This window comes from Budorcas taxicolor, chromosome 14, assembly GCF_023091745.1.
Source record: "Budorcas taxicolor isolate Tak-1 chromosome 14, Takin1.1, whole genome shotgun sequence".
Lineage (NCBI taxonomy): Eukaryota > Metazoa > Chordata > Mammalia > Artiodactyla > Bovidae > Budorcas > Budorcas taxicolor.
Genome location: NC_068923.1, coordinates 48,101,713 through 48,117,833, shown reverse-complemented (window position 1 = coordinate 48,117,833; position 16,121 = coordinate 48,101,713). Strand labels below are relative to the sequence as shown.

The 16,121-nt window shown below is 39.7% G+C and overlaps 1 protein-coding gene across 6 annotated transcripts in view; it reads left to right on the top strand.

Moving 5' to 3' along the window:
* EYA1 (EYA transcriptional coactivator and phosphatase 1) overlaps positions 1 to 9,861 on the top strand; it is a 180,759-nt gene extending 170,898 nt beyond the window's left edge. For all 6 annotated transcript variants that reach the window (XM_052651460.1, XM_052651459.1, XM_052651458.1 and 3 more), the window contains one exon: positions 9,173 to 9,861. In XM_052651460.1, coding sequence (XP_052507420.1) covers positions 9,173 to 9,253 — 81 coding nt within the window. In that variant the 3' untranslated portion in view covers positions 9,254 to 9,861. The remainder of the gene's footprint in view (positions 1 to 9,172) is intronic.
* The last annotated feature ends 6,260 nt before the right edge of the window (positions 9,862 to 16,121 follow it).

Below are 16,121 nucleotides of genomic sequence, written 5' to 3'. Positions count from 1 at the left end.
TGAAGTATGCAACAAGTGGCAGCCATTATTATTAACTATTTGTGTGTGTGCCTGTCTCAGCAGTTAAGTATGAGCTCCTGAGTGGTGGGAACCTTATATTTTGATTGATTTTTGTTTGGCCCTCCGTCTTCATTTCTTTTTTACAACTCCCTAAATCTTGGCACAGTCATGCTCTAATATTTCTTAAATTGAAGAGCATTAAATATTTTGAGATTAACCAATAGGATAATTTTTCCATCTCTTGCCCACACCCTCACTCATAGAAATGACAATATATTTCCATAAAGGAGGCAAGCTCTTCTGGAATATTCCAGTATATCCCAGAAATGGCACCACACCATAGATGCAGTATGGCACATGGCCAGCCTCTTTAGAGTCCCAAAATGGTAAATTCACCTTCAGTAACTCTGAATTCCAGTAAAAGGATAGAAAGTGTAAGTCGCTTAGTTATGTCTGACTCTTTGTGACCACATGACTGTAGTCTGCCAGGCTCTTCTGTGGAATTCTCCAGGCAAGAATATTGGAGTGGGTTGCCATGACCTTCTCCAGGGGATCTTCCTGACCCAAGGATTGAACCCGCATCTCCTGCATTGCAGGCTGATTCTTTACCGTCTGAGCCACCAGGAAAGCATAGAAAAGCATAGAAACTGACCCTAATTCTATAAATAATAGATTATTTCTCTTATATTCATAGATACACCATATGCCCAGGATTAGTTTCCCCAAGTGTGACCAGCACTGGTGGAAACCCACCCACACGTTTTAAAAACTTGATTCTAAGCAGTATTTGCCATCTAAGCACTCACTCTGCATTCCAGCTTCACCAATGGCCATTGTCATTAGGTACATCTGTTAGCCCTTTGGGCTGTCTTCATAAAAAGAAATCTTTCCCAGACTAAGTAAAGTGCCCAAAACTCAACCCTGGAGAGTTAAAGAGAATATTTGGTGCAAATCCAGACTCAAGTCTTTTTCCTGAGTAATCCCCTGCCATTTCTAGACAGGACCTCCTAGTGGTGATGGGAACATGGAATAGTTTTGCCCCTCTGAGCATCATAGAATTGAAGAGCAGAATTGCATGCCAGGATGGCCCAGGGCCAAGGTGTGAATGTGCCCTCCAGGCTGGTCCTTCTCCATCTGGTATTCAGCAAAATATTTTAAAGAGAAGCCAAAACATGGCTTTCTAGCTTGTGGTAGACAGAATAATGTTTATGAAAGTGATGACTTAATATGAAAAAAAAAGACACAAGTCAAAACTTTGGTCTCCAATCAAGGATTCTGTAGACCAGTTTCTTCCTAAGCCTTTCTGAGAAATTTTCTTTCTTAGATATTTGTGTGAGTGAACACAACATGGAAAAAGAAAAGGAATTATTGGTTTGATGTTAGAATTGAAAGTAGAAACAGTACTGAGAGTATTCATTCCCTCTGAAGAGCAGTTAAAATTGTTTCCAATGTTTATCCCTTGGACATATTATTCTTTTTATTCAGGACAAACACACACACCTGTACCAAAAAAAAAAAAAATTAGACAACTGCTTACAAAGAACATCCTCTTTAAATTGTTTGACCGTGAATGAGAAGTTGTAGTTTCAAGTTTGTTTTAGCTTCTTGGGATAAGCGTTTGTGATCAGCGCAGTTTTCTGTTACAAAGGAACTCTGTACTTTGAGACCTACCAGCTTGGAAACTCTAATGCAACTGTAACCTAGAGTTGTAAGATCTTTATGTGTGTTTGTAAATTGTACAGATTTTTCAGAAATATTCAGATTCCTAAAAATTGCCCCTGTGATTCAGATGTCACAGGAAGGTGAATACTTTGGCCAAAATCACAGTGCTTGAAAGCTACCAAAGTAAGATATGAAGCCAATTATATGTTTGAAATTCAGCACAAAGTTCCTTCAAATTACAAACTTCACTTAGATATCTTAAATATGATTTGATTTACAAAAAATAATTTTAATGCTTTTGAAAAATTGTTATAGTGTGCAATGTTTATTTCCTTTCGGGAGGTATATAGAACTGTGTTAAATGTTCTCCCCATTTCCATACTCATGATTAAAATTTTTTAAATAAATCATTAATTCCAGTTTGTAATTTGGTTCACAAGCATTTCAGATCACTAAAGAAAACTGACAGTGAAACAGTAAAGTGCTGCAAGAGTGGGTACTAAAATGATTTGCAAAATCAAAACATTTTGCTTTTCTTCTAAATCAGTTTTAACCATTTAGCTTGTGTCTTAGTTTCCTGTGTCCTTTTAAAAATCTAGTACAACACTCTTGCCTCCTACCTGTGGAGATATTTTTCATCTCCCTAAATAAAGTTCTTTTGCTAGATGTAGTATTGTGTTGTTGTTGTTTGTTTTTTTTTTTAGCCCAGGCATGAAAACTAGTAAGTATTCTGCCAATTACCTGTTTTGTTATGCTCAAAATCTGCTCTGTCACCGTTGCTATCTTTTCCAGTACAATTCCAGGAGTTTCATCAGTAATTGGATCTAATTCTATAATTTGTATCATTAAAACACATTCCTTCAAAGAGAAAAGGTTAGAGATACCTTTGTTTTTTAAAAAACATTATTCTAAAAAGATCTTTTAAAAAAATTTTTATTGGAGTATAGTTGATTTACAATGTTGTGTTAGTTTCACATGTATGTCAAAATAAATCAATTATACATATATCCACTCTCTGTTAGATTCTATCCCCATGTAGGTCATTAAGAGTGTTGAGTAGAGTTCCCTGGGCTATATGTGCATGCTCAGTCACTTCAGTCATGTCCAACGCTTTGCAACAGTAGGTCTTTATATATATATATATTAGTGTGTCTGTGTCAGTTCCAATTTCTCTCTCCCCCTGCCTTATCCCCTGGTAACCATAAGTTTGCTTTCTACATCTGTAACACTTTGTTCTGTAAATAAGTTCATTTGTACTGTTCTTTTAGATTGCACGTTTAAGTGATATAGTATTTGTCTTTCTGTGTCCGACTTCCTTCACTTAGTAAGGTCCATCCATGTTGCTGCAGGTAGCATTATTTCATTCTTTTTATGGCTGATATTCCATTGTATATGTGTACCACATTTTCTTTATCCATTCCTCTGTTGATGGACATTTAGATTGCTTCCATGTCCTGGCTATTGTAAATTTTGCTGCAGTGAACACTGGGATGCGTGTATCTTTTTGAATTAAGGTTTTCTTTTTCTGATTTCTCATTGCTAATATATAGGAATGCAAGAGATTTATGTGTATTTTGTGTTCTGTAATTTTACCGAATTCATTGATGAGCTCTAGTTGTTTTCTGGTCCAGTTTGTATTCCTTTTCTTTTTCTTCTCTGATTGATGTGGCTAGGATTTCCAAAACTATGTTGAATCATAATGGTAAGAATGGACATCCTTTTCTTATTTCTGATCTTAGAGGAAATGCTTTCAGTTTTTCACCCTAGAAGAAATAAGCAAATTCTAAACAAGATCTCTTGTAAGAGTTTTCTTCAAGCACCTGTTTGTTCCTAGAAAGACTGTTGAGAGAAACTATCTCCCTACCTGTCAATATCTTCCTTTGATGTATGTATGTCTTTTGTTATCAAAATTTGCCATGCTTTTTTTAACCATAAAATTTCTTGTTTTCCTAACATTCTTCCAGTGAAAATAGTTAAAGCATGATTTAAAAATCAAAATATAAGTAATAGTCTTCTGCACACTGACAGCAGTTTTGGTTTCTGGAGCAAAATGGCCTTGTTTTATAACTCTGACTCTATTTACTTTTCAGAGAACCACTTAAAATGAATCTCTTGTGAATAACATGGAGGGAAGTGGGTATGGGAAGCATCCATTACTCTACATAATAACAACGGCTTCATCAAAAATGTCCGTTTTCATTGTGCATCCCAAACCTTGCCCAAAACCAAGATGAAACTGAGAATCTGCTTCATAATGCTTGATTCTGAGTTTATTTAGGAGAAAAATAAGGACTTTTGTTAAAAAAAAAAGACAGTATTTTTTATGCAAGTTTTGCTTTTAGTTTTAAATGAAACAAAGGGATTACTAATACTGAGTACAGAATTTTATTCTAAAGCCATTACACTTATTTAACTTAATGAGCACAAACTATATGCCAGATCTTAAAATGTATTTCATCTTTAAAGTGCAGACTTTGTCCAGAGGGGATGCAGATATACAAATAGTCATAGAGCAAAGCTGTGCCAAAAGTTTCATAAATTCTCAGAATAATCTATTTACAATTTGTGAAGTATTTGTATCTCCATATGCAAATTTTCTACATATATGCATAGGAAAGCACAGATAAGTTTTTATTTTTTTATACAAATTATATACTTTTTTTATACCTTTTTTTTTCACTTAATATATATCCTGGTAGTTATTTCGTATCAGGAGCACATGGAGCTCTGTATCGCTAATGCTTATGAATGACCACATCAGAATTTCATTACATTGATGTGCTATAGTTTAACAAGTCCCCTGGGGCTCAACATTTTGGCGGTTTCCAGTATTTACTATTACAGACAGTTCTTACGTGGTTCATGCGTGGGCAAGTATCAATATATTTGTGGGATAAATTCCTAGAAGTATAATGCCTAGGGCAAAGGCTATGTGCTTTTATGGTTTTGAACTATTTTTTAATAATTCAGCAAAATTCAAATTACATGTGAATGTTCACATGCCCAGCTTTTTATATTACTGATGTTATGTATAACCAGAAGGGATAAACACAAAATACCAGACCATAAAGGTGGCAGAAGGAAATTTGGAAAACTGCACATGTAGGCAAGAGGAACAGAAAGGATATGTCATCATCTTCCCATTAGGGAATATTTTGGTTCTAATGACCCAAAAACATGTGCTACTTCCTAAAATTTAGGTCTTGGTGCCCATTTTTCTCAATATATGCCTAATCTCGATAAACTAGTCACACACCCATCAGTTTAGGCTATTATTGTTAACTGTTTCGGTTTCAGGGCTCTAGTTACCGGATGGAGTATCTCCATGTTGTTGTTTTTGTTCATTCTCTAAGTCCTGTATGCCTCTTTGCCACCCCACTGATTGTAGCACACCAGGCTCCCCTGTCTTCCACTGTCTCCCAGAGTTTGCTCAAATTCATGTCCATTAAATCCCATTTCATCCATCTGAATATCTGCATATATATGTGGTGTAATCTCACAATGTCTGTATCCATTCATCTGTTGATGGACACTTAGGTTGCTTCCATATCTAGAGTATGGTAATAGTTCTGCTATGAAAATGCAGATATCTGTTCAACATATTATTTTCATTTCCTTCGGGCATGTATATACCCAGAAGTGGGTTGTATAGTCATGTGGTAGTTCCGTTTTTAATATTTTAAGGAACCGCCATACTCATTTCCATACTGATTATACCAGTTTACATCCTGACCAGCAGTGCATAAGGGTTCCCTTTTCCCTGCCTCCTCATCAGCATTTGTTACCCCTTATCTTTTTGATGAAGGCTATTCTGACAGGTGTGAGGTGATTATCTCATTGTGATTTTGATTTGTATTTCACTAATTAGTGATGGTGAGCACTACTTCACATACTTGTTGGCCATCTGTATATTTTCTTTACAAAAATGTCTATTCTGCCCAATTTTTAAATTAGATTGTTTTGCTACTGAGTTTTATGATATTAACCCCTTATCAGATATATAGTTTACAAATATATATAGTTTTTTTCCTCATTCCGTAGGTTATCTTTTCATTTTGTTAATTGTTTCTTTTGCTGTGCAGAAACTTTTTAGTTTGATATAGTCTACATGTTTATTTTGTTTGCTTGTGCTTTAGGTATCATATCCAAAAAAATCATTACCAAGGCTGATGCCAAGGAGCTTTTCCCCAGTGTTTTCTGTTTCCCCAGAGTTTTATGGTTCTTGGTTCTTACATTTACATCTTTAGTCCCTTTTAGGTTTTTTCCTTCTTTTATAGGTTGTTTCATTCTTTTATATGTGAATAGCCAGTATTCCCAACAACATTTATTGAAGAGACCATCTTTTCTCCATTGAGTATTCTTTTCTCCCTTCTATTAGTTAAGCATATATACATGGCTTTGTTTCTGGGCTGTTGATTCTGTTCCACTTTCTACTTGTCTGTTTTTATTATATACTGTTTTGATTACCACAGCTTTATAATACAGCCTGAAATCAGGAAGTGTGATGCCTCCCACTTTGTGCTTTCTCAGGATTGGTTTAGCAATTTGAGGTCTTTTAGCTCCATATACATTTTAGGATTGTTTTTTCTACTTCTGTAGAAATCACTATTGGAACGTTGACAGAGATTGCACTGAATCTGTAGATGGTGGCTCAGAAGAGTACGGAGTCCGCCTGCAATGCGGGAGACCTGGGTTCTGTCCCTGGGTTGGGAGTATCCCCTGGAGGAGGGCATGGCAGCCTGCTCCAGTATTCTTGCCTGGAGAATCCCATGGACAGAGGAGCCTGGTGGGCTACAGTCATGGGGTCACAAAGAGTCAGACACGACTGAGCAGCTAAGGATGCACACACAGAATGAGCATTTTAACATTATTTGTTCTTCTAGTCATGCACTTGACATACCTTTCCATCTATTGTTTGTGTCGTCTTCAATTTCTTTCATCTGTGTCTTATAGTTTTCAGTGTAGAAATCCTTCACTTTTACTGTTTTTGATGTTATTGTAAATGTTTCTTATTTATTTTATTATTTATAACTTTATTATTGGATAATTTGGTCTTAGTGTATACAAAGGCTGATTTTTGTAGGCTAATATTGCATCCCGCCACTTTGTTGAATTCATTGATTAGATCTAACAGTTTTTCGTTGGTGTCTTTAGGATTTTCTATACATAAAATTATGTCATCTGCAAATAGTTCTACTTCTTCCTTTCCAATTCTGATGCTTTTATTTTTATTACTTAATGTGCTGGCTAGGTCATTTTGATTCTTAATCCCACACTGTCTTACATTGTAATAAAAATGTTCAGCAGATATGTCTTGCCTGCTGGTTCTTGGCAGTGGGAGGATATGTTATGTATGTATATTGTTTTATAAACCTGCTCTAGCTATAGTGCTGAACAAGTAATACTTTAATGAAAAAGTTATTGACTTTATTAAACCTAGGAGCAACCCTGAGTCATTTCCCCTAAACCGTTACTTTACAAATAAACAAACTAGGGCTCCAAGGAGATGTCATGATTCAAAGCCATGTTACTAAAGTCAGAGTTGAGAGTATAACCCAGGTCTCCTCATTCTAGAACCTGCTTTTCTTTTCCTCTTTTGCCACCATCACTCTCTGATTTAAGAAATATTTGTTCCAAGCTAAACACTGATTCAGGAAAAAAATTATTTACTTTGTACTTACTGGGCCTGGGAAGCTCTTGTTGATCCATAAAAGCTTCACATTGGTATGTGCCTACTTAGAGAAAGTGTTATTTTGCAATATAATTATTTGTTAACACATGTTTGAATCCCGTTCTCTTCCCTAGACTCAATCTTATAATTACTCAATATTAAATGTTCATAATAACTATCAATAAACTGTTTAACAGGACTAACCAGGTCTTGCACCATTTGACTCCTACAGCCAATAATGTCAGAGCCATGTCTTTCTCTCACACAGCTAGTATTGAAACAATGGACTTGTCCTTTACCCTCTGCCCCTTCACACACGCAGCCAGTACAGTGCTCGTCTGAATGACCATCCTTTCATAACTAGCTCAGTTATTGCCTCTCCTCTTACCAAGTGTCTCCCACAGTTCCCCAGGCAATGGGAATCACCTCCTCCTGCTCCTTTGAGGTGAACTTGCATGACTGCCGTTCATGTCTGCTACTCAACCACAGACTATGAAAGGGTGGGTCAGGGATGTCTTCTATGCCATGCTTGCAAACACAAAAATCTCTAATGAATGAATGCAAAATAGTACAGTATATGTTTATGATCTAAAGTTGCCCAGTGGAACATCATACATATTTGAAAAAAGATCTCTAGTACTTGGTACTGAACTGTTATTGAAGGATAACAAAAAGAGATACCCGAAAATAGTATAGAATCCAGAAAGGCCTACATGTGACATTGGACTATGGTATATGTTTTTAGCAGATCACTTGAGACAAAGACATTATCAATAAGCAACAATATTTTGCATCCCCAGAATAGCAACAGGTGTGTGATCTATACCAAAACAGTAGCTTCTACTGTCACTTATCAAGATAGTCCCTCCAAAACTCCTCAGTTCCAAATTCTATTTGTTTTCATGCCATCTTCTCCTAATAGTCTGAATTGTTTAAAAACCCCTAGAAATATAATCGCAAATTATACTCAGACCTTCACATTATTTTTTGTGTAAAAAAAAAAAATGTTTTCTGTGGGCTTAATATAATTTTATTCTCTGAAAGGTGATGATTATCTTTCTCTTATCTAAGAAGATTTTGCTGATACATACATATCATAATGTTTTTGAGCCGTAAAGTTGATAATCATGTTTTTATCTTTCATGGATGATGAAACTTTGTGAGGCAGGGGGAAGGGGGCTGTTTTTCTTGTCTCTGGTTAATTCAGATGTTTTACAAAGATATCTCCATCATTTAAGGAAGATTTTTCGATTGATGTTTTAAACAACTACAAAAAAAAGCTGAAAAAACTACCTTAGATGTTCATTTAAAATTTTCTCATATCGTAATGTTGTTTCAAGGTCAGTGTGAACAATGCCTGATGGAAATAAATGAAAAAAATAGTTGTTTTAATCAGATTTTGATTTTAGAACTAAAATTTTATAAAATGTAAAATACTACCAACTAAGGAAAACCACTTAAACTTGCAGCGTGAAAGCTCCAGTGGATCCAGATTTTGAAAGGCAAATATTTGACACATTTTTGTTCACAGCTACTGGGTTTTATTTGAAGTTTGGACTAGGCATTCAAGCGGCAGTGTAGGTCTGCTTAAGAAATACCCATCACCTTCTTAAAAAAACACAGATTCCCGAATTGCATTTTAAAATGCACTCTGGCATTCTTAGGGGAGGAGTAAGTTTGGATTTTGTTTTAAACAGATGTGTTGTTGAGATCTTAACGGGCAGTTTTCACAGTTCGGAATAAAGAGGGGTGGGCAGTGGAGTGGGCTGACAAAGCAGCCCTTCAGGGCTGGTGCTGGGAGCGCTCTCCATCCTCACCACGTTGTCCGCCCCTCTGCAGCACGCCATGCCCTTCTGGAGGGTCTCCAGCCACTCGGACCTCATGGCCCTACATCATGCCTTGGAGCTGGAGTACCTGTAACAGTCACCTCGCACTTTGAAGCTGCACAGCCGCCCTGTGACCGGGGGGACACATCCACCAAGCTGAGTCCCAAGTGGGCGCCAGACTCCAAATTAACATTTCAGCATTTTGACACCCAGCTGCTGTGGGTCCTCGCCTCCACCTCTGTGGGAAATGAAGGACACCACACCCCTTTCTTCAGAACAGCTGTTGACTCCTAGTACTGTGAATCCATTGCAAATAAGCCATGAGAATGTTCTAGCACAGTGTCGTGTGTCTTGGCCACATTAACTAACCATGGTTCGAACCTGTGAAGAAAGGACCTGCAGACGCTTTGTTTCTAGCATCTTCAATGTGACATAGCACAGCTTCTCCAGTACAACCAACTTGATTGCACAACAAAGACTGAGATGGGTTTCCTGAGTACCAGTGGGGGGATTTTTCTTGTAAAGGTTTACTTTTTCTGGTGTCTCATACCCAGGGTCTTCTGTACATCCCTACTTATTTATGAACAGACTTTAAAAAAAAAAAAACTGAAAACACAGCTTTATCGAGGTATAATTCAAGAACCATACAGTTCACACAAACGGACTTTTGACATCAGATAACTGAAGAGACAATAGCATAACAGAAGCGATCGAAGGCCCTGGCCTCATGACACAGCAAGTACTTTGAATTTTAGCACATTGCAAAGTAGTTTAAAATATGTCTAATTTAAACATATAATATGTACATCACTGAGACAATCATGTACAGAAAGAATTTTTGGTGTAAATTTGTAATAATGGATGATTTCTTTTACATATTGTTTAGAAAAATGATATTGAAAGGTAGCAATGCCTTGATAGTGAAGTATGAGGAGGACCTGCACAGACATGCAGGGCCTTCTCCAAGTACTGGGTATAAATATGTAGATAATGGATTTTTTTTTTTTTTTAGATCATGTTGTCAAGACCAAAAGCATGGATGTCAAGTGTCAATAGGATTTTGTTTTCTAATTTTTTTCCCAATCTGTACTTTTTTTTTTAAATACTGTTAGGGCCTTGGTAAATAACACATCAGTGTCTTAAACAATTGGAGGGGAAGACAAGTCCTCTTACAACCTCACTTTTTCATTTTTAGCATTAATGTAGTATATTTGGCAAAGGACAGTTATTCAAATGCTTCTTCCCACAGAAAGAATGTAGATGATGGATAGATTTTATAAATGGTTCATGAATTGGACACTAGCAAAGGGACACTATCATATGTCCAGATGATATTTTCTTATTTAAGGAAGGCCATCACATATCTGCAAATCAGCACAACTTTGTATTACTCCCTTACATTCATGTTCTTTCTCTTTCCCTCCACCTCCCACCCCTCCACTCCCCACCATCCCAGAAAAGTTCATTGCCAGCAGTGGGACATGATCCAGTCATCATCACCAAGAAAATAATGCTACTCTTTTCACCCCCATTCTAATTATATGACAAGCGTAAATCTGAGAAATGAAGTTTGTCACCTTTGTAATACCCCCTAAAAAGTTTAGCCAAAAGTAATCCATCAGTTTATCTAGACACTAGTTTCTCTCATCTAAAGGCCTTCCATTGTCATGAAATTACTTTTTGGATTAATTTTCTTTAATAGTGTATTGGAGGGAAAAAAACCCACCAGCTTTGACCCAAAGTAGCTACAGAGCTGCCCTATCCTTTCCTAAGGTTTCATGTTGCTGCTAGAATTAGTCAGTTGTGAATATCTCCAAATTGTTTAATCATTGAATTCAGTTGTTTTTTCCTCTCTTGCTTGAAACAAACAGAAGTCAACAGTTTTTTAGCCTTTCCATTTTATGTTTTTGTACTCTACAAACTGAAAAGACAGAAGTTTATCTTGGCCTTACTGTATAAAGGTGTGTCGTGTCCACAACTGTGTACAGACTTTTTCTTCAATTTGTGTTTAAATTAATAAAACTGATTTGTGAAGTACTGTAAGCTCCCTGTCAGTATTTTCTTCATCTTTTGGTTCTGTAAAATAGCAGGATCTTGGTGGTGTTAGAACAGTCATAGTCTAACAAAAGGAAGCTGTATGGAACAACTGTAGTAATGGCTTTATCAGCCTTTGCAAGGAACTAAGCTAGGAGAATAACAGCTGTCTCTTTGATCACCATTAAGAACAGATGAATGGAAAAGCTTTACTTCCTCTGAAACTATATAAACGAGACCTTCACTCAGATTTATCTGCTATGGAACCGAATTCAGCATCAAGTATCTTGGATGTCAGAGCATAGATTTAGCCACTTCGATACCCAAGGGACAGCAATGGAAACTAGTTTCCATTCCATTTCATCTGTAAAGAACGCCCACAACATACATCTCTAAGATTTGGCCAGCTTCATCACTGACAAAGAGCTATATAATAGCACAACTTGCTTCCTCCTGGGATTTCATCTTAGAAACACAACATTCACACATACAGAACACATGAACATCAAACATGCAGGGATCTGACTCATTCATCAGGCCGAGGACATTCATTTTTCATAGGCACACGTTTGGCCAAGTGGCTTGAATAATGAAGTGTCCATGCATGCTTGGTTGCCCAAGAGTGAGACATTTGGAGAATGTCTGTAGAGAAAGGCAGGGGTGGGGAGTGGAGGGACTTTTAGGTCTCAGGTGAAGAAAGTATGGAAAAGAGTCAACGGGAGAGCATACCCTCAAAGGATGGATTTTCTAAAGTGCTACTTCTAACATGATACCCTTTGGTCCATAGATGAGAGGCCACATTTCTCTCCCTGCCATTCTAGACTTTTCAGATACAGTCTCTACTTTCTTTCCAACATTGTCTCTTGTTATTCTTACGAACAAACCTCCGGTCCATGTTAACTGAGCTCTTTAATAGACTAAACAGCCCCTAAGAATCCTTGCCTCACCTCTACTCAGGGCTTGCCCCCCTGCCATCAGTGACTTCCCCCACCCACCATCCACCCAAGCCATGTTCAGTCTCCAGAGCCTTTCCTGCAGAACCTTCTTTCCCATCATGGCACACAGTGTGAGCTCCTTCTCTTGAACTTCTCCCCACGTCCAATGTCCATAGTCTTACTGACTGTTCCTAATACCCCTTTCAATAAAGGTTCACTGTGCACCCACCATGGTGGAGGTGGGGGAGTGTTTGTCTGAGATGTTGCAGATAGGAGGTCCTTGCTCCTGGGGATGGAGCTTACATCAGACTAGGTGTGAACAGACACATGAGTGAATGAATGAGATATATTTAGTTGGAAACATTCTTTGTGGAAAATTAAAACAGGGAATATATGTAAGTGACAGGGCTTCCCTGGAAAGGACGGACAGAGCTGAGACAGATGAACTGAGACCAGCTGCTAAGAAGCAGGCAGCGTGTGAAGATGAGGTGTAGAAAAGAGAGGCACAAAGGTCCTAGGAGGAGAAGACTTCTATTCATTGTTTTCTCAGAGTGAGGATCACACTCATGGGTCCAAGAAGAGATGCTTTTGCAAAGGCTTGCCACTGAGAGGTCTACACGGGGCTGTGACCCAATCTGATACATTCTTTGAAATGACCACTCTGGTTGCTGGGTGGAGAGTGGACTATAGACGGGCGAGAGAAGAACTGGGGAAACGAGTCATTAGGCCAACAGCCAGGTCCAGGCAAGCAGCAGCCAGATTCAGATTAGGATGGGAAAAAGAACACTTGGATTTATTTTCAGCGATAGCAACAACAGCACTGGCTGATGAGTTGAGAGAAGTGAGCAGTGGGACACAAGAGGAGAAGGGACACCCCCAGAGTAAGGTGTCTCCCCACCCACTGTCAGATAGTACACCCAGTGGGGGTACTGGCCTCTGCAGGCAGGCTGAGTGAGTGAAGTCGCTCAGTTGTGTCTGACTCTTCGCGACCCCATGGACTGTAGCCCACCAGGCTCCTCCATCCATGGAGTTTTCTAGGCAAGAGTACTGGAGTGGGTTGCCATTTCCTTCTCCAGGGGATCTTCCTGACCAGAGGATCGAACCCGGGTCTCCCACATTGCAGGCAGATGCTTTACAGTCTGAGCCACCAGGGAATCAGGTTGCCTGGGTTCAAATCCTGGCTTTCCCATTTTATCTTGCCAAGCTAACTTCACTGTGCCTTAGTTTCCTCATCTGTAAAATGGGGATAACAAGAATACCTACTTCAGACCATTGGAGAAGGAAATGGCAACCCACTCCAGTATTCTTGCCTGGAGAATTCCATGGACAAAGGAGCCTGGCAGGCTATAGTCCATGGGGTCGCAAAGAGTCAGACATGACTGAGTGACTATCACTCACTTCAGACCACTACAATGAAGACCAAGTAAGTTCATATGAATAAAGTGCTTGGGACACCACTTGGCAAATTATTGAATGCTGTTCATTCATATACTTGCTAAGTATTTATAGACATTTTTTTTTTCTCTCCAACTAAAGAATCAGCTCTTTGATGGCACAGACCATATACAGGGGGGTTACGTTTTTCTGGACTAGTCAAGGAAAGTGAAAGTTACAGTGTTAGTCACTTAGTCATAGCTCAAACTCTAGCTCACCAGTCTCCTCCGTTCATGGGATTCTCTGGGCAAGAATACTGGAGTGGGTTGATATTTCCTTCACCAGGGAATCTTCCCAACCCAGGGATCAAACCTGGCTCTCCTCCACTACAGGCAGAGTCTTTACAGTCTGAGCCACCAGGTAGGCCTAAGTCTAGGAAACAGGATGAAAAAGACAACCATTGAGTAGCAATTCTGTTTTAATAGCCACCATCCCAATGCTCGAGGTCAGGAATTAATGAGTTTTTCATCCTGTTTCCTAAATGGAAAGGAAATCCAGAAGGAAGGGGATATATGTCTCTGTATGGCTGATTCATTTTGCTGTACGGTAGAGACTAACAACATTGTAAAGCAATTATACTCCAATGAAAATTAATTAGAAAAAAAAAAAAAGGACTTCTCCGGCGGTCCAGTGGTTAAGAATCCATCTGCCAGCGCAGGGACACGAGTTCAGTGCCTGGTCCAGGGAAACTTAAGATCCCACATCCTGCGGGACACCAATCCCTCATGCCACAACTACTGAGCCCATGTGCCCTAGAGCCCTGCTCCACAACAGAAACCACGGCAGAAAAGCCCCTGCACTGCAGCTAGAGAAAGTCCCCTCACAACAACGAAGAGCCCCTGAGCAGAAACGAAGACCCAGCGCAGCCCTTAATAAATGAATAAATTTTAGAAAAAAAGAATCACAATGATAAAGGAGACTTGTGTGAGCGGTCCTGTGGACATGAGAGGTGGGGCGAGCAGGGCAGGCAGGAAACCCTGCCCCAAAGCTGAGCCCTGCAGGCTGAAGCTGGCCTGAGCAGAGTGGGGAGAAGGAGAGCGTAGGAGAGAGGCCACGGGACTACAGGAGCAGAGGGAGTGTGGGTCCGAGTCGCTAGGAGAGGGAAAGGTGAGGACGGGAACTGTCCGTCACCTCCAAAGACAACTTCAGACTTAGTGCTTTTATTACCCACAAGCTTGGCTGTTCCCCCTCTATGGAAGACAGGAAAGCAAGAAGACAGGACCAGAGGGTCTCAGCCTCCTGCATTAGCACACACCCTGGAGGACCCTCTACTGGGGCCCCTGATTCAACATTAAACTAGACTTAGATGAGAGCCCTAAGCAGTGTCCAGCAGAGCCTCTTTTATTTTACAGATTACACAACTCAAGTTAAATGCTCTGAGAGGTCATAGCCGAATCAGGCAGTCACGGCTCTGAGCAACTCTTGGATACAACACAGAATCATGAAAAGGTCACGGGCTCTCAGGTCAGTACAAGCTGACTTTTCCTCTGGCTCCATCGCTCCACACCAGAGCTTAGGCAGCCCTTTCCATTTTCAAGGGGTATCTCACATCCTGTCCAGTTAATACAATTGTTCAGTGAGGTCTGAATGCTCATAGCACCTCAATTCCATGCTATCCTTCCAGAGACTGGTTTAAAATTTGACTCCTAATCCGCATTTACATATGCCCACGCACATACATTTTGTAATAACTTTTAAAATTTGCTTTTCAAAACTGGACTAGGGCTTGGATGTTCCCCAATTCAGCTGAATATAAAGGAGGCCATTTGCTGAAGGAGCTTCCCTGGTGGCTCAGATGATAAAGAATCTGCCTGCAATGCAGGAGGACCAGGGTTCCATCCTTGGGTCGCGAAGATCCCCTGAAGAAGTGAATGGCAACCCACTCCAGTTTTCTTGCCTGGAGAATCCTATAGACAGAGGAGCCTGGCAGGCTACGGTCCACCGGGTCGCAAAGAGTCGGACACAACTGAAGCAACTTAGCACACACACATTTGCTTAACAGAATGTGGAGATGTGCCCATGAACACTGGGTGTTCATTTAAGACCTCTAAGAATTCCCTCCCAGATCCTGGGACCCGCCCCCGCAACAGTCCCCACAGGCACAAAACCTTCAGCTGACTCATGTCACCCTGTCCATCCTGCTCAGGATGGATTTTTGACAATCTGAAAGGAGAGAGCTACCAACGGCACTTCCTTCTTTCAGTGTCTCTCAGAAAGGTTTCCATTTCTCTCCGCTCTGTGCAATTATCCAAACTGACAGGCGAGCTTGTGGCAGAAGAAATGAAAGAGTTTGTAATTTAGGAAACCTTTTGGCTCCACTGACTGAAAGCAGGTTGTTTGTAAAAAGGAAATCCTGACCTCAGCTAACTGGCAGACTCTGTCAGAAGCAATAGAAGGACGTGAAGGAGAAAGAACAACGCTGGGGGTTTTTATTGGCAACAGAAGAAAACTGGATCCTCTTCCAGAGGAAAGCCCTTAGGAGTGAACTTTCTGGTAGAGGGACGGAGTGTGCCCAGAGCCAGTGCATTAGCGGCTACACACTACACAGTGGTTTGGTTC